The following is a 24,281-nucleotide window of genomic DNA, read 5'->3' as shown; positions in this document are numbered from 1 at the left end:
TTTTCTTTCTTGTTGGAATTTAATATAGTTAATAATTTCAATATAGTTTTTAACATGCATGATATTTGAAAACTAAAAACTTACACTTGGAATGTTATCACTATTGTTAACTTGTTCGGACAGCAGTCGATCCCGTATTTCCCACGCAAATATGCTGGGACATTCCCGTTTATAATCAGCAATTTTTTGTACGACCGGGGTTGTAGCTACTCGTGGTTTTGAACCACCTATCGCTCGAGGTTTAATCGATCCTGTTTCATAATATCTAAAAATGAAAAGAAACATTTTCAAAAGTTATCTTTATGTTTTTGGGCTATTAGCAGTTAATAATAAAGAACGACATATTTAATGAGAAGATAATAATAAGGTCTGTTTATATACTTTGGAATAGACAATGCCTGTAACTATATCCTTGCAGAGCACGTTATAATTTTTAGCAGAAAATTTGTACCGCGGCTGTATAAAAGAAACATACCTCTTTATGATGTGAAAAAGTAAGGATCGCCCCTTAATAAAAGTTTTTTCACTCAATTTGTTCAATATAGTTTTTATAGAGTACAATAAACCGGACTTAACAGCTTCAATTTATATAATTATTACCTTTTTACTTTTACGGAAAGAGAATAATAAAGAGAATAACTGAAGTTTCATCCAGTGAAACTTGCCAATAAAATGCCTTTGATACAATACATTCCGCCAAGCCAACAACAAATTTAATTTCTGCTGTCGACATTTTGTTTTTGTTAAATCGCTCAAATTGATTTGTTTCTGCTAATGGACAGTAAAACCCTACCAAACTTAGTTGGGATGAACTGTACAAAGTGTTGACACTAGAAAGACTATATCTATTCAGCTGGCGAACGCCTAAAAATTCCAATAGAGCCAAGTAAAACAAAAAGATTGTAGGCAACAGCACACTTTTCGCTGTTGCGAGTTCCAGCGTCTTTTTCCGGTCTCCCAAAAGTGCGGAATTTGGCTTTAGCTGGTATAAAAATATGCAAAAACTAATTGTCTTACTATCTAACAATCTATATATTGTCTGAAACTATTTTTATACCCGTTACTCGTAGAGTAAAAGGGTATATTGTATTCGTGCAAAAGCTAGAAAGAAGCGTTTCCGACCCTATAAAGTATATATATTCTTGATCAGGGTCACTAGCCGAGTCGATATAGCCATGTCCGTCTGTCCGACTGTCTGTCCGTCTGTCTGTCCGTCTGTCTGTCCGTCTGTCTGTCCGTCTGTCTGTCCGTCTGTCTGTCTGTCCGTATGAACGCTGAGATCTCGGAAACTATAAAAGCTAGGAGGATTCTAGGAGTTCCTACGCAGCGCAAGTTTGTTTCAAAAAGGTGCCACGCCCCCTTTAACGCCCACAATCGCTTATATACGATTTTAAAAATTTAAATATTTCGGAAAAGTAAAAATGCAGTTTTATTGTGTTTATCAATACCTATCGAAATGTAGAAGAAATTTTTCAAATCGGACCATTCGTTAAAAAGTTATGCGTGATCAAAGTTTCTATCTCCATCTCCCTCGCACTCCCTTTACCTGAGTAACGGGTATCTGATAGTCGGGGCACCCGACTATAGCGTTCTCTCTTGTTAAAGTTAGGAAGTTGGGATTTTTTTGAGTATTAAGAATGCATCATATGAATAATTTTGGAGAATATAATGTACATAATATTCTGCAAGGGTATATCAACATCGGCTTCGCCCGAAGTTAGCTTTCCTTTCTTGTTAGTGTTTTTTTTTTTTTTTGGGATGTGGTAATAAATACTAAGGAATTATGGCTTTAATCAAATTCAAATAGGAAATCTATATCCCACAGAAAAATCGAAGAAATATATAAAAAAAAAAAAAATTATTATACCCTTGCAGAGGGTATTATAATTTTGGTCAAAAGTGTGCAACGCAGTGAAGGAGACATCTCCGACCCTATAAAGTATATATATTCTTGATCAGGATCACCTCCTGAGTTGATATAGCCATGTCCGTCTGTCCGTCTGTCCGTCTGTCTGTCCGTCTGTCTGTCCGTCTGTCTGTCCGTCTGTCTGTCCGTCTGTCTGTTTCTACGCGAACTAGTCTCTCAGTTTTAAAGATATCGAATTGAAACTTTGCACACACCCTTCTTTCCTTTGCACGCAGTATATAAGTCGGAACGGCCGGGATCGGCCGACTATATCCTATAGCTGCCATATAACTGATTGATCGGAAATGCCATAACTCTGCTGTTTGTTAAGTTAGGAAGTTGGAATTTTATATGGGTTTTATATTTGGCCAATCAATCCGACCTACCAAATTTCATAAAGATCGGCCGACTATATCCTATAGCTGCCATATAACTGATTGATCGGAAATGCCATAACTTTGGTGTTTGTGAAGTTAGGAAGTTGGGATTTTCTATGGGTGTTATATTTGGCCTATCAATCCGAACTACCAAATTTCATAAGGATCGGCCGACTATATCCTATAGCCACCATATAACTGATTGATCGGAAATGCCACAACTTTGGTTTTTGTTAAGTTAGGAAGTTGGGATTTTCTATGGGTTCTATTTTTAACCAATCAATCCAACCTATCAAATTTCATAAGGATCGGCCGACTATATCCTATAGCTGCCATATAACTGAACGATTGGAAATGCCATAACTTTGGTGTTTTTAAAGTTAGGAAGTTGGGATTTTTTATGAGTATTAAGATTGCATCATATGAATAATTTTGGAGAATATAATTTACAGAATATTCTGCAAGGGTATATCAACTTCGGCTCCGCCCGAAGTTAGCTTTTCTTTCTTGTTGGAATTTAATATAGTTAATAATTTCAATATAGTTTTTAACATGCATGATATTTGAAAACTAAAAACTTACACTTGGAATGTTATCACTATTGTTAACTTGTTCGGACAGCAGTCGATCCCGTATTTCCCACGCAAATATGCTGGGACATTCCCGTTTATAATCAGCAATTTTTTGTACGACCGGGGTTGTAGCTACTCGTGGTTTTGAACCACCTATCGCTCGAGGTTTAATCGATCCTGTTTCATAATATCTAAAAATGAAAAGAAACATTTTCAAAAGTTATCTTTATGTTTTTGGGCTATTAGCAGTTAATAATAAAGAACGACATATTTAATGAGAAGATAATAATAAGGTCTGTTTATATACTTTGGAATAGACAATGCCTGTAACTATATCCTTGCAGAGCACGTTATAATTTTTAGCAGAAAATTTGTACCGCGGCTGTATAAAAGAAACATACCTCTTTATGATGTGAAAAAGTAAGGATCGACCCTTAATAAAAGTTTTTTCACTCAATTTGTTCAATATAGTTTTTATAGAGTACAATAAACCGGACTTACCAGCTCCAATTTATATAATTATTACCTTTTTACTTTTACGGAAAGAGAATAATAAAGAGAATAACTGAAGTTTCATCCAGTGAAACTTGCCAATAAAATGCCTTTGATACAATACATTCCGCCAAGCCAACAACAAATTTAATTTCTGCTGTCGACATTTTGTTTTTGTTAAATCGCTCAAATTGATTTGTTTCTGCTAATGGACAGTAAAACCCTACCAAACTTAGTTGGGATGAACTGTACAAAGTGTTGACACTAGAAAGACTATATCTATTCAGCTGGCGAACGCCTAAAAATTCCAATAGAGCCAAGTAAAACAAAAAGATTGTAGGCAACAGCACACTTTTCGCTGTTGCGAGTTCCAGCGTCTTTTTCCGGTCTCCCAAAAGTGCGGAATTTGGCTTTAGCTGGTATAAAAATATGCAAAAACTAATTGTCTTACTATCTAACAATCTATATATTGTCTGAAACTATTTTTATACCCGTTACTCGTAGAGTAAAAGGGTATATTGTATTCGTGCAAAAGCTAGAAAGAAGCGTTTCCGACCCTATAAAGTATATATATTCTTGATCAGGGTCACTAGCCGAGTCGATATAGCCATGTCCGTCTGTCCGACTGTCTGTCCGTCTGTCTGTCCGTCTGTCTGTCCGTCTGTCTGTCCGTCTGTCTGTCCGTCTGTCTGTCTGTCCGTATGAACGCTGAGATCTCGGAAACTATAAAAGCTAGGAGGATTCTAGGAGTTCCTACGCAGCGCAAGTTTGTTTCAAAAAGGTGCCACGCCCCCTTTAACGCCCACAATCGCTTATATACGATTTTAAAAATTTAAATATTTCGGAAAAGTAAAAATGCAGTTTTATTGTGTTTATCAATACCTATCGAAATGTAGAAGAAATTTTTCAAATCGGACCATTCGTTAAAAAGTTATGCGTGATCAAAGTTTCTATCTCCATCTCCCTCGCACTCCCTTTACCTGAGTAACGGGTATCTGATAGTCGGGGCACCCGACTATAGCGTTCTCTCTTGTTAAAGTTAGGAAGTTGGGATTTTTTTTGAGTATTAAGAATGCATCATATGAATAATTTTGGAGAATATAATGTACATAATATTCTGCAAGGGTATATCAACATCGGCTTCGCCCGAAGTTAGCTTTCCTTTCTTGTTAGTGTTTTTTTTTTGTTTTTTGGGATGTGGTAATAAATACTAAGGAATTATGGCTTTAATCAAATTCAAATAGGAAATCTATATTATATAGCTCCCACAGAGAAATCGAAGAAATATAAAAAAAAAAAAAAACAAGAAAGGAAAGCTAACTTCGGGCGGAGCCGAAGTTGATATACCCTTGCAGAATACTCTGTAAATTATATTCTCCAAAATTATTCATATGATGCATTCTTAATACTCATAAAAAATCCCAACTTCCTAACTTTAAAAACACCAAAGTTATGACATTTCCAATCGTTCAGTTATATGTCAGCTATAGGATATAATCGGCCGATCCTTATAAAATTTGGTAGGTCGGATTGGCTGGCCAAATATAACACCCATAGAAAATCCCAACATTCTAACTTTACAAACACCAAAGTTATGGCATTTCCGATCAATCAGTTATATGGAAGCTATAGGATATAGTCGGCCGATCCTTATGAAATTCGGCATGTCGGATTGATTAGGCAAATACAAAACCCATAGAAAATCCCAACTTCCTAACTTTACAAACACCAAAGTTATGGCATTTCCGATCGTTCAGTTATATGGCAGCTATAGGATATAGTCGGCCGATCCCGGCCGTTCCGACTTATATACTGCGTGCAAAGGAAAGAAGGGTGTGTGCAAAGTTTCAATTCGATATCTTTAAAACTGAGAGACTAGTTCGCGTAGAAACAGACAGACGGACAGACAGACGGACAGACAGACGGACAGACAGACGGACAGACGGACAGACGGACAGACGGACATGGCTATATCAACTCAGGAGGTGATCCTGATCAAGAATATATATACTTTATAAGGTCGGAGATGTCTCCTTCACTGCGTTGCACACTTTTGACCAAAATTATAATACCCTCTGCAAGGGTATAATTATTGGAATTTAATATAGTTAATAATTTCAATATAGTTTTTAACATGCATGATATTTGAAAACTAAAAACTTACACTTGGAATGTTATCACTATTGCAAACTTGTTCGGACAACAGTCGATCCCGTATTTCCCACGCAAATATGCTGTGACATTCCCGTTTATCATCAGCAATTTTTTGTACGACCGGGGTTGTAGCTACTCGTGGTTTTGAACCACCTATCGCTCGAGGTTTAATCGATCCTGTTTCATAATATCTAAAAATGAAAAGAAACATTTTCAAAAGTTATCTTTATGTTTTTGGGCTATTAGCAGTTAATAATAAAGAACGACATATTTAATGAGAAGATAATAATAAGGTCTGTTTATATACTTTGGAATAGACAATGCCTGTAACTATATCCTTGCAGAGCACGTTATAATTTTTAGCAGAAAATTTGTACCGCGGCTGTATAAAAGAAACATACCTCTTTATGATGTGAAAAAGTAAGGATCGCCCCTTAATAAAAGTTTTTTCACTCAATTTGTTCAATATAGTTTTTATAGAGTACAATAAACCGGACTTAACAGCTTCAATTTATATAATTATTACCTTTTTACTTTTACGGAAAGAGAATAATAAAGAGAATAACTGAAGTTTCATCCAGTGAAACTTGCCAATAAAATGCCTTTGATACAATACATTCCGCCAAGCCAACAACAAATTTAATTTCTGCTGTCGACATTTTGTTTTTGTTAAATCGCTCAAATTGATTTGTTTCTGCTAATGGACAGTAAAACCCTACCAAACTTAGTTGGGATGAACTGTACAAAGTGTTGACACTAGAAAGACTATATCTATTCAGCTGGCGAACGCCTAAAAATTCCAATAGAGCCAAGTAAAACAAAAAGATTGTAGGCAACAGCACACTTTTCGCTGTTGCGAGTTCCAGCGTCTTTTTCCGGTCTCCCAAAAGTGCGGAATTTGGCTTTAGCTGGTATAAAAATATGCAAAAACTAATTGTCTTACTATCTAACAATCTATATATTGTCTGAAACTATTTTTATACCCGTTACTCGTAGAGTAAAAGGGTATATTGTATTCGTGCAAAAGTATGTAACAGCTAGAAAGAAGCGTTTCCGACCCTATAAAGTATATATATTCTTGATCAGGGTCACTAGCCGAGTCGATATAGCCATGTCCGTCTGTCCGTCTGTCTGTCCGTCTGTCTGTCCGTCTGTCTGTCTGTCCGTATGAACGCTGAGATCTCGGAAACTATAAAAGCTAGGAGGATTCTAGGAGTTCCTACGCAGCGCAAGTTTGTTTCAAAAAGGTGCCACGCCCCCTTTAACGCCCACAATCGCTTATATACGATTTTAAAAATTTAAATATTTCGGAAAAGTAAAAATGCAGTTTTATTGTGTTTATCAATACCTATCGAAATGTAGAAGAAATTTGTCAAATCGGACCATTCGTTAAAAAGTTATGCGTGATCAAAGTTTCTATCTCCATCTCCCTCGCACTCCCTTTACCTGAGTAACGGGTATCTGATAGTCGGGGCACCCGACTATAGCGTTCTCTCTTGTTTTCTTTTTATACCCTTGCAGAGGGTATTAAAATTTCAGTCAAAAGTTTACAACGCAGTGAAATGACTCTATAAATTATAAATTTTCTTGATCAGCATCACCACAAGAGTCGACCTAGTCATGTCCGTCTGTCCGTCCGTCTGTCTGCTTATACGCGAACTAGTCTCTCAGTTTTGAAGATATCGAATTGAAACTTTGCACACACCCTTCTTTCCTTTGCACGCAGTATATAAGTCGGAACGGCCGGGATCGGCCGACTACACTGGTCGGCATATATATTTTGTCATGGCGATGCCTCAGTTTATTTTTATACCCTTGCAGAGGGTATTATAATTTTGGTCAAAAGTGTGCAACGCAGTGAAGGAGACATCTCCGACCCTATAAAGTATATATATTCTTGATCAGGATCACCTCCTGAGTTGATATAGCCATGTCCGTCTGTCCGTCTGTCTGTCCGTCTGTCTGTTTCTACGCAAACTAGTCTCTCAGTTTTAAAGCTATCGAATTGAAACTTTGCACATACCCTTCTTTCCTTTGCACGCAGTATATATGTCGGAACGGCCGGGATCGGCCGACTATATCCTATAGCTGCCATATAACTGATTGATCGGAAATGCCATATCTTTGGTGTTTGTAAAGTTAGAATGTTGGGATTTTCTAAGGGTTTTATATTTGGCTAATCAATCCGACATGCCGAATTTCATAAGGATCGGCCGACTATATCCTATAGCTGCCATATAACTGATTGATCGGAAATGCCATAACTTTGGTGTTTGTAAAGTTAGAATGTTGGGATTTTCTATGGGTTTTATATTTGGCTAATCAATCCGACATGCCGAATTTCATAAGGATCGGCCGACTATATCCTATAGCTGCCATATAACTAAACGATTGGAAATGTCATTACTTTGGTGTTTTTAAAGTTAGGAAGTTAGGATTTTTTCTGAGTATTAAGAATGCATCATATGAATAATTTTGGAGAATATAATTTACAGAGTATTCTGCAAGGGTATATCAACTTCGGCTCCGCCCGAAGTTAGCTTTCCTTTCTTGTTCAATTTGTATTTATTTTAAAGACAAAAATATTTATGGATTGTACATAATTCATTTAGTTACAATGTATTAAATTATATATATAACAATTTTTCATTTTTATTTCATTAAAACTAAAAACAACGTCATTTCATGGGTGGCGTAAGTATTTTGACATTTTTTTTTCGTTTTATTTAACTATAATGTATTAGAAATTTATTATAAACTGGAAATTAATAAAAAATATAACCTCCTTTGGTGTCTATCACCTTTTGGAGGCGATTTGTAACGGAATCGACCAAGGTTTGAAGGTATTTTAAAGGAATATCTTTCCAGATCATTGTGACCTCAGTAATGGTTTCTGCTTTTCTCCTGGTCAGATCAGTGCTTTTATTTCGCTTTATTAGCGACCACACATTTTCAATAATGTTTAAGTCAGGACTTTGTGGTGGCCAATCGAGGGTTTTCACCCCAACATCTCTTAAAAACCTAGTAATCATTTTGGCCTTATGGCAAGGAGCGTTGTCCTGTTGGAAAATAAATTCCTTTCCTATTAATCTGTCGCCGGAGGGAAATGCATAATTGTTTAAGGTATCTAAATATCGGTTCTGGTTCATGGATCCGTCGATAGGAACCAAGTCTCCCACACCATTATAGGAAACTGATCCCCAGAACATAACGCTTCCACCACCATGGCTTACTCTTTGACACACAGGAGCAATTTTTATACCCTTGCAGAAGGTATTATAATTTTGGTCAAAAGTGTGCAACACAGTGAAGGAGAGATCTCCGACCCTATAAAGTATATATATTCTTGATCAGGATCACCTCCTGAGTTGATATAGCCATGTCCGTCTGTCCGTCTGTCTGTCCGTCTGTCTGTTTCTACGTGAACTAGTCTCTCAGTTTTGAAGATATCGAATTGAAACTTTGCACACACCCTTCGTTTATTTGCACTCAGTATATAAGTCGGAACGGGATCGGCCGACTATATCCTATAGCCGCCATACAACTGATTGATCGGAAATGCCATAACTTTGGTGTTTGTAAAGTTAGGAAATTGGAATTTTCTATGGGTTTTATATTTGGCCAATCAATCCGACCTACCAAATTTCATAAGGATCGGCCGACTATATCCTATAGCTGCCATATAACTGATTGATCGGAAATGCCATAACTTTAGTGTTTTTAAAGTTAGGAAGTTGGGATTTTTTATGAGTATTAAGAATGCATCATATGAATAATTTTGGAGAATATAATTTACAGAGTATTCTGCAAGGGTATATCAACTTCGGCTCCGCCCGAAGTTAGCTTTCCTTTCTTGTTTTTTAAATGTTCGTAATGAATTTTGTTTGTACTTGAACGATCGATTTTTCATGCACAAATTTTTATTTCGCCGAAATGGATTTTTTTTTGTAAAACCTCTACCGACCAAAAAATTCATTTTTTGCATAAAACGTTCCCGTATATACAAAAAAAAATTATAACAAGAAATGAAAGCTAACTTCGTGCGGAGCCGAAGTTGATATACCCTTGCAGAATACTCTGTAAATTATATTCTCCAAAATTATTCATATGATGCATTCTTAATACTCATAAAAAATCCGAACTTCCTAACTTTAACAACAACAAAGTTATGGCATTTCCAATCGTTCAGTTATATGGCAGCTATAGGATATAGTCGGCCGATCCTTATGAAATTTGATAGGTCGGATTGATTGGCCAAAAATAAAATCCATAGAAAATCCCAACTTCCTAACTTTACAAACACCAAAGTTATGGCATTTCCGATCAATCAGTTATATGGCAGCTATAGGATATAGTCGGCCGATCCTTATGAAATTTGGTAGGTCGGATTGATTGGCCAAAAATAAAATCCATAGAAAATCCCAACTTCCTAACTTAACAAACACCAAAGTTATGGCATTTCCGATCAATCAGTTATATGGCAGCTATAGGATATAGTCGGCCGATCCTTATGAAATTTGGTAGGTCGGATTGATTGGCCAAATATAAAACCCATAGAAAATCCCAACTTTCTAACTTTACAAACACCAAAGTTATGGCATTTCCGATCAATCAGTTATATGGCAGCTATAGGATATAGCCGGCCGATCCTTATGAAATTTGGTAGGTCGGATTGATTGGCCAAATATAAAACCCATAGAAAATCCCAACTTCCTAACTTTACAAACACGAAAGTTATGGCATTTCCGATCAATCAGTTATATGGCAGCTATAGGATATAGTCGGCCGATCCCGGCCGTTCCGACTTATATACTGCGTGCAAAGGAAAGAAGGGTGTGTGCAAAGTTTCAATCCGATAGCTTTAAAACTGAGAGACTAGTTTGCGTAGAAACAGACAGACGGACAGACGGACAGACGGACAGACGGACAGACGGACATGGCTATATCAACTCAGGAGGTGATCCTGATCAAGAATATATATACTTTATAGGGTCGGAGATGTCTCCTTCACTGCGTTGCACACTTTTGACCAAAATTATAATACCCTCTGCAAGGGTATAAAAATTTGAAGAAAATCGATTCAATAGTCTTTCGCCTATCCATATCACCGCAAACACCATTTCGAGATATTCGCGTTTAAAGTTTCAAGTTTAGTTTGGGGCGGGGGCTGTTCTTCAAGATAAAGCAATTACAAATTTTCGAGTTTTTGGAAATGGAAAAGGTATATAACCTCTTAAGGGAACCCCCCTCGATTATTTTTTTTTGTATTTAATTCGTACCTATAACTATTCAAGAATGTTCCTTTAAAATTTCAAGTGAAAATGAAATGAAATGAAGCATGAACTAGGATAAATCAAATCGGTGAGAATCTTCTTTACTTTTTACCTTGATTTGTGGCTGAAAAAAAAGGTCCGCCATTTTGTTAATTTTTGTCCGAATTTAAAAAAAGCCATACATATACTCTTCCTAACCCCGTTGTAATTTTTGGTTTCAGATGTTCCAGTGAGCTTAAATCCCATACGCCGACGAAAAGAAGGGCCTTTGTTCAATGACAAAAAACAACAACAAAAAACAAAATAAAAATTATGTTTAATTTTTTTTTTTTTATTCAAGTCTTCAAATAAATGATGCAAAGTTGCAAGCCTAAAAAATAATATATGTACATTTTCCAGCCCATTGAAAATCGTCAACATTTGAAATCGAGAATGGGGGTCCCCTTAAGCGATGTTTTCTTCACTTGACCTGAAATTATTATATTTGCTTTTATTAATTATTAATTATTTTTTTCTTTTTATATTTGGATTCATAGTGGGGATTTCTCTTCCGCGGTTCTTTTCGGAATAGTGTTTGTCGTCTATTTGGGTACCTTAACCTGTTTTTTTTTTAATGGATTAGTAGTTTTAGACTTGTTTGTACCGAGCGTCTATTTCGAATATTTGGCGATTCTCATTTAGATTTTTAATTCCTTTCTGTTTACTGTCTTGAGTATTATATTCTGGTGTTCCAGCATAAATGAAGATGTCAGCGGGTGTTCTGCCTGATGTTTTGTGATTAGGACATTTTCTGATTTTAACCAGAGGTGCAAAGCTGCGCACATAAGTGCGGAATCTCGTCGGTCACGATTGTATTTGATTTCGTTGTTTTTGTCAAGTTATATGGAATAATTATTTCTAAATAATAGTTTTGAAAACAAATCTGCTTCATTTGGAAAATATATAACGGTTTTCTTAGAGCTTGTATATTATTTTTATTTTCAGTTTATGAAAGTAATTTATAGTTTGTACATTACTAGATTCTCCTCTAACAAATTCGATTTGCCTTTAAAAACAAGAAAGGAAGGCTAACTTCAGGCGGAGCCGAAGAATGTTCTGTAAATTATATTCTCCCAAATTATTCATATGATGCATTCTTAATACTCATAAAAAATCCCAACTTCCTAACTTTACAAACACCAAAGTTATGGCATTTCCGATCAATCAGTTATATGGCGGCAAATTTGCATTTTCATGGTCAGTCAATTCATTCTCCTGTGCTCATTCCTTTAATTTTATATCTCTGGTTTGTTAAGGTTTGGTAAATTACAACATAGACAGTTTTCTTTGTTAATTTAGTTATTTCATACCATTTCAGAGGATTATTTTTTTGTACAAAAGAGAAGATGGAAATGAGCCTCTGCTTTAAAAACTCCACGACATTAAAATGTGCCTGCATTTTTCGCCTCTTTTGTATGACCTGCAATAATCTTTAGTATCTTTATTGAGTTTTCAAAGTATTATGTGAGCAAAAATTTCATCCACATCTTCGGATAATTGAGCTTTTAGTTTTATTATATAATTTGACTCGTTAATTGTGTGAATGGAAATTTCAATTTGCTTATTGAAGTCTAAATTTAGATTAGGTAAGTTTATAGGAAAACAAATTTTCTTTTGTTTTATACCGCTTGATAACAATTTCCTAGTGGCATATTTATTAACCTTTAAGTTTTTGCATGGACCCTTAATCATCCAGGTCGATGTTGAGGTACGCCGTGCAAATTAATTTTATAATTTGTTTTTGATTTAACAAAAATAAATTTTGTATTTTATTTTATTGGAGATAAACATTTATGACTTATCCCACTTTAAACTCAAGATAATTTTACTTTTTACTTATTTAAAGATCGATCGCGCTTTGAATCCGTCAAAGTTTAATTTCCTTAATAAAAAAATCGTATCCAACGAACCTAGGCCAGAACCCTCTTTTTCAGTTTCTAGAACATTAATTTTTGTTTAGAATAAAAGCTTATGCTGAAACATCGCATTTTAAAATTAAATTATGCTGGCCGATGCAATTTGGTTCAAAATTGGGATGCAATATATTTTGATAAACAGAAAAACAGCAAATTAAAAATATTTTTTTATGTTTATTTTTAAATTTTCCTATAGGAGCTTTATGATATAGATGTCCGATTTTAATTTAATTAAAACCGTTATTCCATATTATTTAAATATTATCAAATCCCGGAGAACAAATGGCATGCTCTTTAATTGCACCACAACGCTGAGAACATCCCCTGCAGTACCGCTCATCACCTTTTAATCGCTTTTTCATCACCAAAAATTCATCACTGCTGATTAATCGGCGATGAAACTTCATACAAATTAGTGATGAATTTAACATTGGCATGTCCTAGGAGTTAATCAGTGAAAAATTCATCACTCTTTAATCAGTAATTCATCACTCTTTTTTCAGTTTTTTATCACTCTTTAATCAGTAATTCATCACTCTTTGAACAGCGTTTACTGATGAACATGCGATGAACGAGTGATTAAAATGCGATGAAATAGTGATTAACGAGTGATGAATTACTGATTAAAGAGTGATGAATTCATCACATTTTCATCAGTAATTCATCACTCTTTAATAAGTAATTCATCGCTTTTTCATTTCATTTTCATCGCTTTTTTTTCATCAGTAAAATTCATTCACTAAAATTTTCATATAAATTTCATTTTTTATTTTATTACAATATTTCATTATTATTTCATTACATATAACTAATTAATTTAACTTAATTCAATCTACATATGTACGTTTTCAGTTGTCCCGGAGGTGTTGAGGATGTTTCGGTTTCCGTGCCCTTTTTTTGACTTCGTGCTTTATGTACTGGCTCTTCCTGACCAAGTATATCTGAAATAGAAAAATTATTAAAAAAATAAAAACTTACTGCGTTTTTTGTTTTGCCGCCGGCCAAGTCCAGCTTAGTTTATGTTGGCCCAACAGTTTTATTATAAGCTTCGCCTTAAATAATGAATAAATATATTAACAGTATATGTAGGTACAGTTCAAAATAATTAATAAAATAACACTTACATAAATTTCTGATAAATTTAGTTATAAAATTTCACAAAAAATCTCAGCTTCGATCTGTTCTCTCCGTTCTCTCAAATGCAAGTGCACGTAAAAACCGCGAAAACAACTTCAGTTGAAAACAAGAAAGGCAAGCTAACTTCGGGCGGAGCCGAAGTTGATATACCCTTGCAGAATACTCTGTAAATTATATTCTCCAAAATTATTCATATGATGCATTCTTAATACTCATAAAAAATCCCAACATCCCAACCTTAAAAACACCAAAGTTATAGCATTTCCAATCGTTTAGTTATATGGCAGCTATAAGATATAGTCGGCCGATCCTTATGAACTTTGGTAGGTCGGATTGATTGGCCAAAAATAAAACCCATAGAAAATCCCAACTTCCTAACTTTACAAACATCAAAGTTATGGCATTTCCGATCAATCAGTTATATGGCAGCTATAAGATATAGTCGGCCGATCCTTATGAACTTTGGTAGGTCGGATTGATTGGCCAAAAATAAAACCCATAGAAAATCCCAACTTCCTAACTTTACAAACATCAAAGTTATGCCATTTCCGATCAATCAGTTATATGGCAGCTATAAGATATAGTAGGCCGATCCTTATGAAATTTGGTAGGTCGGATTGATTGGCCAAATATAAAGCCCATAGAAAATTCCAACTTCCTAACTTTACAAACACCAAACTTATGGCATTTCCGATCAATCAGTTATATGGCAGCTATAGGATATAGTCGGCCGATCCCGGCCGTTCCGACTTATATACTGCGTGCAAAGAAAAGAAGGCTGTGTGCAAAGTTTCAACTCGATAGCTTTAAAACTGAGAGACTAGTTTGCGTAGAAACAGACAGACGGACAGACGGACATGGCTATATCAACTCAGGAGGTGATCCTGATCAAGAATATATATACTTTATAGGGTCGGAGATGTCTCCTTCACTGCGTTGCACACTTTTGACCAAAATTATAATACCCTCTGCAAGGGTATAAAAAGGGCGCCGTTAATCCTATTGTTCTTTCCTCTGCCTAATTTGTCTTTACAAGTTTCGCTTCGCGTCAAAGCAGGGTATATAAAACCATGTCCGACTATGCAAAATAATCACATAACTTTAATTCACTTAAAAAAGGAATCAATACCTTTCAAAACTATCATAATAATTTTATTTTTAAAAAGTATTTCCATAAAATAATATAATTAATAAGAATCAACGACTACAATACAAAAATTATGCTCATTTATTTTCAAGGGTGTATAAAGGTCTGGAAGTGCAAAACCAATCAATAAAAACTAACCAAAAAAGTAATATTTTCGGATTTTTTAATTTGGTGTTACAAGGAACAGAGGATCTATGTACGTTATTTGTTGGGCCATCTTTTTGACCATTTTTTACTTTCACTAACATGCTTACTTTGACTCTATTTAACCAATTTGTTTGATAAAGTAAACTCGGCTCTATTATGAACCCCGCCCATGTCTAACAACGGAATTTGTTTTTCTACGCCACATTGATGCCATAAAAGCAACAAAGTAGAGATTTGCCGTGTTCCCGAGGTTTTAATATCCTTTACAGTAAAGAGAGTTTTACACAGTTTACAGATGTATATTTGTTCAAATATATTACACGCACGTATACACACATAGATTAAAATACCATAATTATCATTATAAATGTGACTTAGAGAATACAAGTAGTAAGACTGGTGCAACGTTTCGTTACCAGAGTTAGTCAGACATTCTTATGTTTATATGTAGGTACATACATATACACAATAATGGCCTCGGATTACTTAATACAGATACGTTTGTATACCCTTGCAAAATATTTAGAGCCATAACAAAAATAATAAAAAGTTATTTGTTTTATGTTTTTATTCTTAGTAAATGAATACGCATTAAAAGTATTTATTTTACTTTATTGTTCCACTCTGTTTATTATGTAAATACATTTCCGGTTGCTTTCAACGCAATATATGTATCCTACCATGAGACATTCCATTATAATTATAATTTTTTTTTGTAAAATTCGACTGGCCGAACTTTCTGCTTTTCTGTATATGAACAATAAAAATTATCAATTCTTATATATAGTATATATTTATTAACTTCGAATTCGTTTTGAAGTTAGTTGTTTTTATTAGAGCATTTTGCGCGATATGTGAATGGTTAAGCCTTAATGGGCTGCTCAAAAACAGCATCTCCGGATTCCTGTTCTGAAAATAAAATAAATAATCCATTCCCTTTTTAGTGTACAAAAATTACAGAAATTTAATTTTTAATTTCCAGATTTTATTTACTTTTAACTTATTTTCAAAATTAAAAAAAAATTTGAAGTCCATACAAAAATTTTATTTTGTACATTTATCGATTGAACTCAGATACACTGGTAATAATTTACCCCATTAACGTGATCATAATACCGATAACTAATCGTGGAACAGGTCATGGTTTATATTACCACAATTTCATACAAACAGTTCTGCTTTTAAATCCCCAGTGTTTTAAGTTTATGCAACATGTTTAAAAACATTTAGAACATTTATAAAAAACTCAATACATTTATTTGAGTAAATGCTTTGAGGCCTACTTTTATTTTATAATAAAACGAAAAAGTTATCTCCGATGAAGTTGGTTAAAATCAGAGAGGAATATAACACAAAGATATGCCAATTTCTAATTCTATTATGGATGGTTCCGACTATTTACTGCAAATTTACAGCCTGGAATTACAAAATATTTAAGATGTTTTAAGATGAATCCGTATTGTCATTTTCAATTTGTGTATTTCAAATTTTTTTTAAAAGATTGAGAATTGAAATTTATTAGCTTGGAAATAGCAGAACAATTTTCTATTTTTTCTTTGGTAGTTGTGGCATGTGCCATGTTTTGAATAAAAAAAGTGTTAAAGAATAATCTTTACATGGGGGCCTATATAGGTCTTTTTGTAAAACAATGTTTTGTAAAACAGGCTAGGTTATCCAAAAATCTCAGATTCAGTCTTCCGAATACCAGTCACATTTGAAGTCTTCTTTATACATTTTTATTTTATTTTTACTTTCATCCGGAATCTGGCCGAACACAAAAATTAACTTTTTAGTAAAAACGTAAATTGTTAGCCTTAGATCAAGCGTAAAAAAAGATTTGGTCAGGAATTACATATTGCCTTACCATTTCCGTTTAATGATTGATGTGGATTTACGTCGATGCAACCTAGTCGCTGAGTTTATCTTACGCACCTGTAGAAGATAATGTCATATCTTTTTCGGGGGGTTGCCGACTCTTTTGTACAGATATTATATGAATTCACAAAGCAGTTTTTAATTGTATAAAATCCTCGTCTATATCCTGCATCCATTACGTATGGTCTCTGATATTATAAGATAAAAATAAAAAGCCAAAGCAAAATGTTGAAAAAATATAGACATACATATGGGCCTCAAACGTTCGTTCGTTCGTTCTGTTTAGTTTAAAACAAAAAATTGAAAAATTTCATTTCCTCCTTGTTTTTTTGAAATGAAGGATTTCATTGAGCATAACAACAAGCATGTGGTCGGGAGTTTACGCCAAATGATGTATATCGACTTTATCTGGTTATAAAAGGGCTAGTATTTCTCAAAGAGATAGTCTCTAAAAAAAATTTAATTTTCTCGAGCTTCCATGTTAGAGTAACCACTAAAATCAAGCCTAACTCTCTGCTAAGTCTTTTTCAGCTTGATAAGAAGACATCTCATTTTAAAAGCCAGATTTCAGCTGCTTTTATCAAAGAAAGGAATTTTGACTATTTACACAACCAACTATCTATATTTATACCCGTTACTCGTAGAGTAAAAGGGTATATTGTATTCGTGCAAAAGTATGTAACAGCTAGAAGGAAGAGTTTCCGACCCTATAAAGTATATATATTCTTGCTCAGGGTCACTAGCCGAGTCGATATAGCCATGTCCGTCTGTCCGTCTGTCCGTCTGTCCGTCTGTCTGTCCGTCCGTATGAACGCTGAGATCTCGGAAACTATAAAAGGTAGAAGATTGGCATTTTGCATGCAGATTCTAGGAGTTCCTACGCAGCGCAAGTTTGTTTCAAAAAGATGCCACGCCCCCTTTAACGCCCACAATCGCTTATATACGATTTTAAAAATTTAAATATTTCGGAAAAGTAAAAATGCAGTTTTATTGTGTTTATCAATACCTATCGAAATGTAGAAGAAATTTTTCAAATCGGACCATTCGTTAAAAAGTTATGCGTGATCAAAGTTTCTATCTCCATCTCCCTCGCACTTCCTTTACCTGAGTAACGGGTATCTGATAGTCGGGGATCCCGACTATAGCGTTCTCTCTTGTTTTATTTCGGTTGAAAGAGATTTTCTTACAAAATCCGTAATTCGTTTTTTTGGTTGGCTATGACTCATGTCACGAGCGTACGGTTTTTCCCTTGCCTTTAAATGATTTTTTTATTCTAATTTGGAAGTGCAATATGTAAAACAAACATATTAAAATGCATTCCATAATATCATTCTTATGGTGAAGTATATAAAAAACTATTCTCATAAAAAAAATTGCAAGAAATATATTTATAAAAATATATATTTATCGCTGACTTTAGTTTATAATTTTTGAAAAAGTTTGAGAGGAAAATTCGTCTAACTCACTTTTGAGATTTTTTCCTGGTTGACCTTTTTTTTTTGAAATGCCCATATTTAAATGAGCATATGTGCCTTTTTTGGTAAAAAATATTTCTGTAGATTGTGTAATTGAATTTTAAACTAACATCGATTTCGTGCTAAGTAACACATATTGTTGTTTTTTTGTGTGGCTGATAATCTATTTTTAAAATAAGAAATCAGAAACTGAGCTGTTTTTTTATATAAACTATCACCTAGCATTAAGTGATGTATAAACTGGCATGAACTGTGATATAAAATGTTTAACGACATTCAAAAAATTATAGTGGAACTTCTTCTTTTAACATATTGATTAACATATTTGTTTTTTTCATGTATTGAAAGTCGATTAAATTGTGATTTTGACCAATAATAGTAAACTTACTTTATAGTGTTTAGTAATATATATGAATTTAATGGGAAAAATGAAAACTTTTTTATAGTGCCGTTAATTATATAAAAAAACAAGAAATGAAAGCTAACTTCGGGCGGAGCCGAAGTTGATATACCCTTGCAGAATACTCTGTAAATTATATTCTCCAAAATTATTCATATGATGCATTCTTAATACTCATCAAAAATCCCAACTTCCTAACTTTAAAAACACCAAAGTTATGGCATTTCCAATCGTTCAGTTATATGGCAGCTATAGGATATAGTCGGCCGATCCTTATGAAATTTGATAGGTCGGATTGATTGGCCAAAAATAAAGCCCATAGAAAATCCCAACTTCCTAACTTAACAAACACCAAAGTTATGACATTTCCGATTAATCAGTTATATGGCAGCTAAAGGATATAGTCGGCCGATCCTTATGAAATGAAAGCTAACTTCGGGCGGAGCCGAAGTTGATATACCCTTGCAGAATACTCTGTAAATTATATTCTCCAAAATTATTCATATGATGCATTCTTAATACTCATCAAAAATCCCAACTTCCTAACTTTAAAAACACCAAAGTTATGGCATTTCCAATCGTTCAGTTATATGGCAGCTATAGGATATAGTCGGCCGATCCTTATGAAATTTGATAGGTCGGATTGATTGACCAAATATAAAACCCATAGGAAATCCCAGCTTCCTAACTTTACAAACACCAAAGTTATGTTATTTCCGATCAATCAGTTATATGGCAGCTATAGGATATAGTCGGCCGATCCCGGCCGTTCCGACATATATACTGCGTGCAAAGGAAAGAAGGGTGTGTGCAAAGTTTGAACTCGATAGCTTTAAAACTGAGAGACTAGTTTGCGTAGAAACAGACAGACGGACAGACGGACGGACGGACAGACGGACAGACGGACAGACGGACATGGCTATATCAACTCAGGAAATGATCCTGATCAAGAATATATATACTTTATATGGTCGGAGATGTCTCCTTCACTGCGTTGCACACTTTTGACCAAAATTATAATACCCTCTGCAAGGGTATAATAACATTATCGAAGTCAAATAAAATCTTTAAAATTCCCCCATATTAATTTTATTGGCTTAGAATTCGTTATTTTGGTTAAATTCAATGTTAAATATCACTGGCGATGGAAATGAGTACTTTGTTCAAAATAATTAATTGAATTTGCATATATTGATTTGCACAAATCCGGGCAACAATATTATGGTCAAGAAGCATCGCGATGCCTTAATTTAATTTAATAAATATTTGGATCGAAAAAATGACATTTCCGCGATGGGTGGCAAATAAATAATATTTAATAAAATTTTTAACGTTATTTCCATTTTCAAAATTTTAATTTTACCAGGTCAGCTTTTTTGTAATATAATATTTGATTAATGTTTGACCTTTAACTTTGCAATGGGTAGTTAGAGGTTGTATTCATTTACATAGTATCCGCATATAAAAAACCATTTAATAATACTTTTTAAATGAATAAATATTTGCAAGGGTATGTAATCCTCGGCTTTCCGAATTTATATTTCAATTGATTACACATAATTTTATTGGGATATCGATTTGGTGGGAATTTTTTTTTTGTGCATATTTAAATATTTTAATTTGGAATTGCCAACCTAAGTTGGTTCAAATTCTGATTCTGGTTATGGTGTGATCTTAAACCGCCATAGCTTTTGCGCGATTTAGTAAATATGTACATACACTATTAAACTATGATTATTATGCATTCATTAATATCAAATCTTCATTTATACATACATACACAAATACACGAAATATATATTCTAAAACATTTACGTACTACAATTGTATTATCTTAATATCATAAGTAACTTCCATAATAGCGATAAATTGACCAGATGAAATATCAACTATTTATCATTTCTCTATCGACTTTTTTAATGTTAAAAAATAAAGAAATCATTTTAATATTAAAAAAATGTTAGAGAACAATTTGATTTTTATTGATAGTAATATACATTAGTACAATGAATAAACATTTTTACAGAAATTGAAATAAGGCTTTTATTTATAAATAATTCTTAGATATAGCATAAAAAAATAATGCATATGAAACAAAAATTGTAATATTACAAATACAAATAAAATAATTACGTTTAAAAAAGTCAATAAAATAAGCTGCAAAACATTTGAACTGCACTCCGGTTTAATGCCATTTTAGTATCATTCCGTTTTATATAGATAGGCTCGGTAGCCAGTTTGTTATTACTATTAGAAACGTTTTAAATCACGTGATCAAAGATTTCTTATATTGGAGCTGGAATATCATCGATTAAATAATTAAGAGTGTTGAAATTTGCTTTAATAGATCACGATACTGTTCTTTAAGTTCTGTAGGGTTTTAACAGCTTTTTCTTGCGATTAAAAATCACGTGAACTGTAATTATTTTGTCGGAATCAGTTTGTATTGCTCACAGCACAATTCGGATAATTTAAAAAAAAGCTACCATAGATGAAGGGAACAACTAAAGTCTTTTTCAGAATTGAAATATTTTCGTAACAGGGGACAGAGAGCCCGGGTACCTTATAATTGAGCACTGAACTTATTGCGTTTGTTCTCCTTTTTTTTTATAAGTCACTCTCAGTATTACATTTGTTTAATTTATATCTTTTGATCGCGTTTTAAAGAAATCAATAAAAACAAAACACATATCAATCAGTATTGTCTATTATTTCTGTAAAAATATCACAAAGCATAAAAAACTTGCAAACATTTTACAAGCCCGAGGACCAAGTAAAATGGTGTTCGAGACGTTTGTGTGTGTATTACGTGTTGGTTTACAATATCTTTTGAACTTATATAAGAGATGACCGACATTGCGTTTTCGTTAATGCACATATAATTTTGAACCTTCTTCTTAACTTCGACATTAATTTTTTGTGAAGATTAAATCACAGAAATTGAACGAATGTCGTGCTATTAGGAATGTGACTTAGTACCATAAACTGCAGATAAAAAAAGCAATACATGAATATCCTTAATTTTCAACATAGGTTTGCAACTGTATAAATATAAGTCATTCACTTTATATTAAGTTAAAATTAAAGTCAGTCGATTTTTTATTTAGATTACTTTATCTTGAATGTTTAATCTTACATTAGTATACTTATATCAAATACATACATACATACATACAATACCATTATATTAAGCATTACATGAGCAAATACGACATTTACAAATGATTTTTATAATCTGAAAAAAAAGAATTTTTTTGAATTATTATTCGATGACTTTCTTAAGAGAATATTTTTTTAAAGTAATATTTAGTAATAGTTTTAAGTGTTCGGTAATTTAAACAAACCATCTGTCTGGTATTTTATTTTTAATACCGTGTTGTAAGCCTAGAGTAATTTGGAAAATGTTTTCAGACTACAAACTAGTCATCAACGATAGTACCAATAGTGGGCCTTATATCTGACATCTATATTAATACCATAGGGCCATATAAACTTTCAGAAAGTTAATAAAAACAAAAAAGGAAAGCTAACTTCGGGCGGAGCCGAAGTTGATATACCCTTGCAGAATATTCTGTAAATTATATTGGTTGGCCAAAAATAAAACCAATAAAAATCCCAACTTCCTAACTTTAAAAACACCAAAGCGATGGCATTTCCGATCGTTCAGTTATATGGCAGCTATATGATATAGTCGCCCGATCCGGCTCGTTCCGACTTATATACTACCTGCAATAGAAAGACAACTTTTGGTAAAGTTTCAAGCAAATAGCTTTAAAACTGAGGGACTAGTTTGCGTAGAAACGGACGGACGGACGGACGGACATGGCTAGATCGACTCTCCTGGTGATCCTGATCAAGAATATATATACTTTATAGGGTCGGAAATGTCTCCTTCACTGCGTTGCAAACTTTTGACTGAAATTATAATACCCTCTATAAGGGTATAAAAACAGCAAAAAAAAATACCCTTGTTCTTTAAATACATCAAATTTAACATATTTCAAATTTCCCATGGCAGCTATGGGGTCAGCGGCATGACTATTTTAGCACGCATAGCGATATTGATTAAAGGTATATACATTTTATAGGGTCGAGCCAATAATGATAAAAAGTATATAAATTTTATAGGGTCGAACCGGGTATATTGGAACCATTGAAAAAGAAATTTAAGCAAATAATAAGTTTTTTGTTTTATAGATATACTCCGAGATATAGTCATTTTAAGCAATTTTAGAATTTTAGTTTAAAATCGGTTGACTGTAACAGATAACTGCCATATGAACGATCAAAATATATATCGAACAAGAAAGGAAGCAAACTTGGGCAAGCCGAAGTTTATATACCCTTGCAGTTATTACAAAACGTACATTTCGATTTCTATGCCTATATTACCCAAAACAATGGAGCTATGTCGATTTTACGCTGCATTTTGCCATCACTTCTATGGCGGCTATATATTGTTGTTCGATTTTAATTTAATTAAAACCGTAATTCCATAATATTTAAATTATACCAAATCCCAAAGAAAAAAAAAAAAAAAAAAAAAAAGTTATTGTGCCTATGGGAGCTATATGATATAGTCGCCCGATCCGGCTGGTTCCGTAGTAATACGGAATAGAAAGACAACTTTTGGGAAAGTTTTAAGTAGATAGCTTTAAAACGGAAAGACTAGTTTGCGTAGAAACGGACGGACGGACAGACGGACAAACGGACGGACAGACGGACATGACTAGATCGACTCTCCTGGTGATGCTGATCAAGAATATATATACTTTATAGGGTCGGAAATGTCTCCTTCACTGCGTTGCAAACTTTTGACTGAAATTATAATACCCTCTGCAAGGGTATAAAAACAAGTTTGATCGTCCATAAGCTTTAAAAAATGCAGTTTCACGTAGTAAATTCAAGTAAATGTTTGGGTCGTCAATAAATATGTTTAAAATGAATTTTGAGTTTTTCATAAATATTATAATTAAATTAAATTTAAACATGATAAAATTTACGTACAGCTTTAAGCAAGAATGTTTACATTCGAAATAAATACATTTCAGTGGCTGGTATATGAAGACATTCCTGTTTAATGAACCATGGTTTTATCAACTAGATGCTTATATGTAGCTCACTTTTTGTATTTTATTTGTCAGCTTGATAGGTTAGAGACACTTCTTATTCTGCCGACATTATGTTGTGAACTTGCTCCAATTTAAAAGCCAATCGCTGCTTTTGCGAAAATTCATCCTCTTCAAGTGTAACTGTAAGCTGCTCATTGTACTTTACAGCATATGTGTATAGCTCATGGAGAGCACAATTTGTATTAAATTCAGTTGTGTGAAGCTGAAATTAAAGAATAAGAAATCATATATTTCATAAA

General features: G+C 33.7%; 2 protein-coding genes across 2 annotated transcripts in view; both read right to left on the bottom strand.

Annotated features, from left to right (window-relative positions):
* Positions 1-93: 93 nt before the first annotated feature.
* Positions 94-24,072, bottom strand: LOC123037891 (paired box protein Pax-6-like). The gene is made up of 4 exons (XM_044460678.1): positions 23,918-24,072; positions 5,512-5,692; positions 2,866-3,046; positions 94-265 (listed from the first exon to the last, which is right to left on the bottom strand). The coding sequence occupies exons 2-4, from the start codon at positions 5,601-5,603 to the stop codon at positions 257-259; spliced, it is 282 nt and encodes a 93-aa protein (XP_044316613.1). The 5' UTR covers positions 5,604-5,692; positions 23,918-24,072; the 3' UTR covers positions 94-256.
* Positions 20,412-24,281, bottom strand: part of LOC108038672 (plexin-A2) — a 27,674-nt gene continuing 23,804 nt past the window's right edge. Inside the window, exons 9-10 of the mRNA XM_044460677.1 lie at positions 24,034-24,244; positions 20,412-22,145 (exon numbers count right to left, since the gene is read on the bottom strand). Coding sequence (XP_044316612.1) covers positions 24,077-24,244 — 168 coding nt within the window. The 3' untranslated portion in view covers positions 20,412-22,145; positions 24,034-24,076. The remainder of the gene's footprint in view (positions 22,146-24,033; positions 24,245-24,281) is intronic.

The sequence above is a fragment of the Drosophila rhopaloa genome, unplaced genomic scaffold (genome assembly GCF_018152115.1).
Source record: "Drosophila rhopaloa isolate 14029-0021.01 unplaced genomic scaffold, ASM1815211v1 contig_203, whole genome shotgun sequence".
Lineage (NCBI taxonomy): Eukaryota > Metazoa > Arthropoda > Insecta > Diptera > Drosophilidae > Drosophila > Drosophila rhopaloa.
This window is presented reverse-complemented; position numbering and strand designations above follow the sequence as displayed.

Coding starts and splice junctions, on each gene's coding strand:
- LOC123037891 (XM_044460678.1), bottom strand. CDS start 5,603: ATGATAAACGGGAATGTCACAGCATATTTGCGTGGGAAATACGGGATC. Junction 3,047..5,511: donor ATAGTGATAACATTCCAAGT/GTAAGTTTTTAG, acceptor TTTCATTTTTAG/ATATTATGAAACAGGATCGA.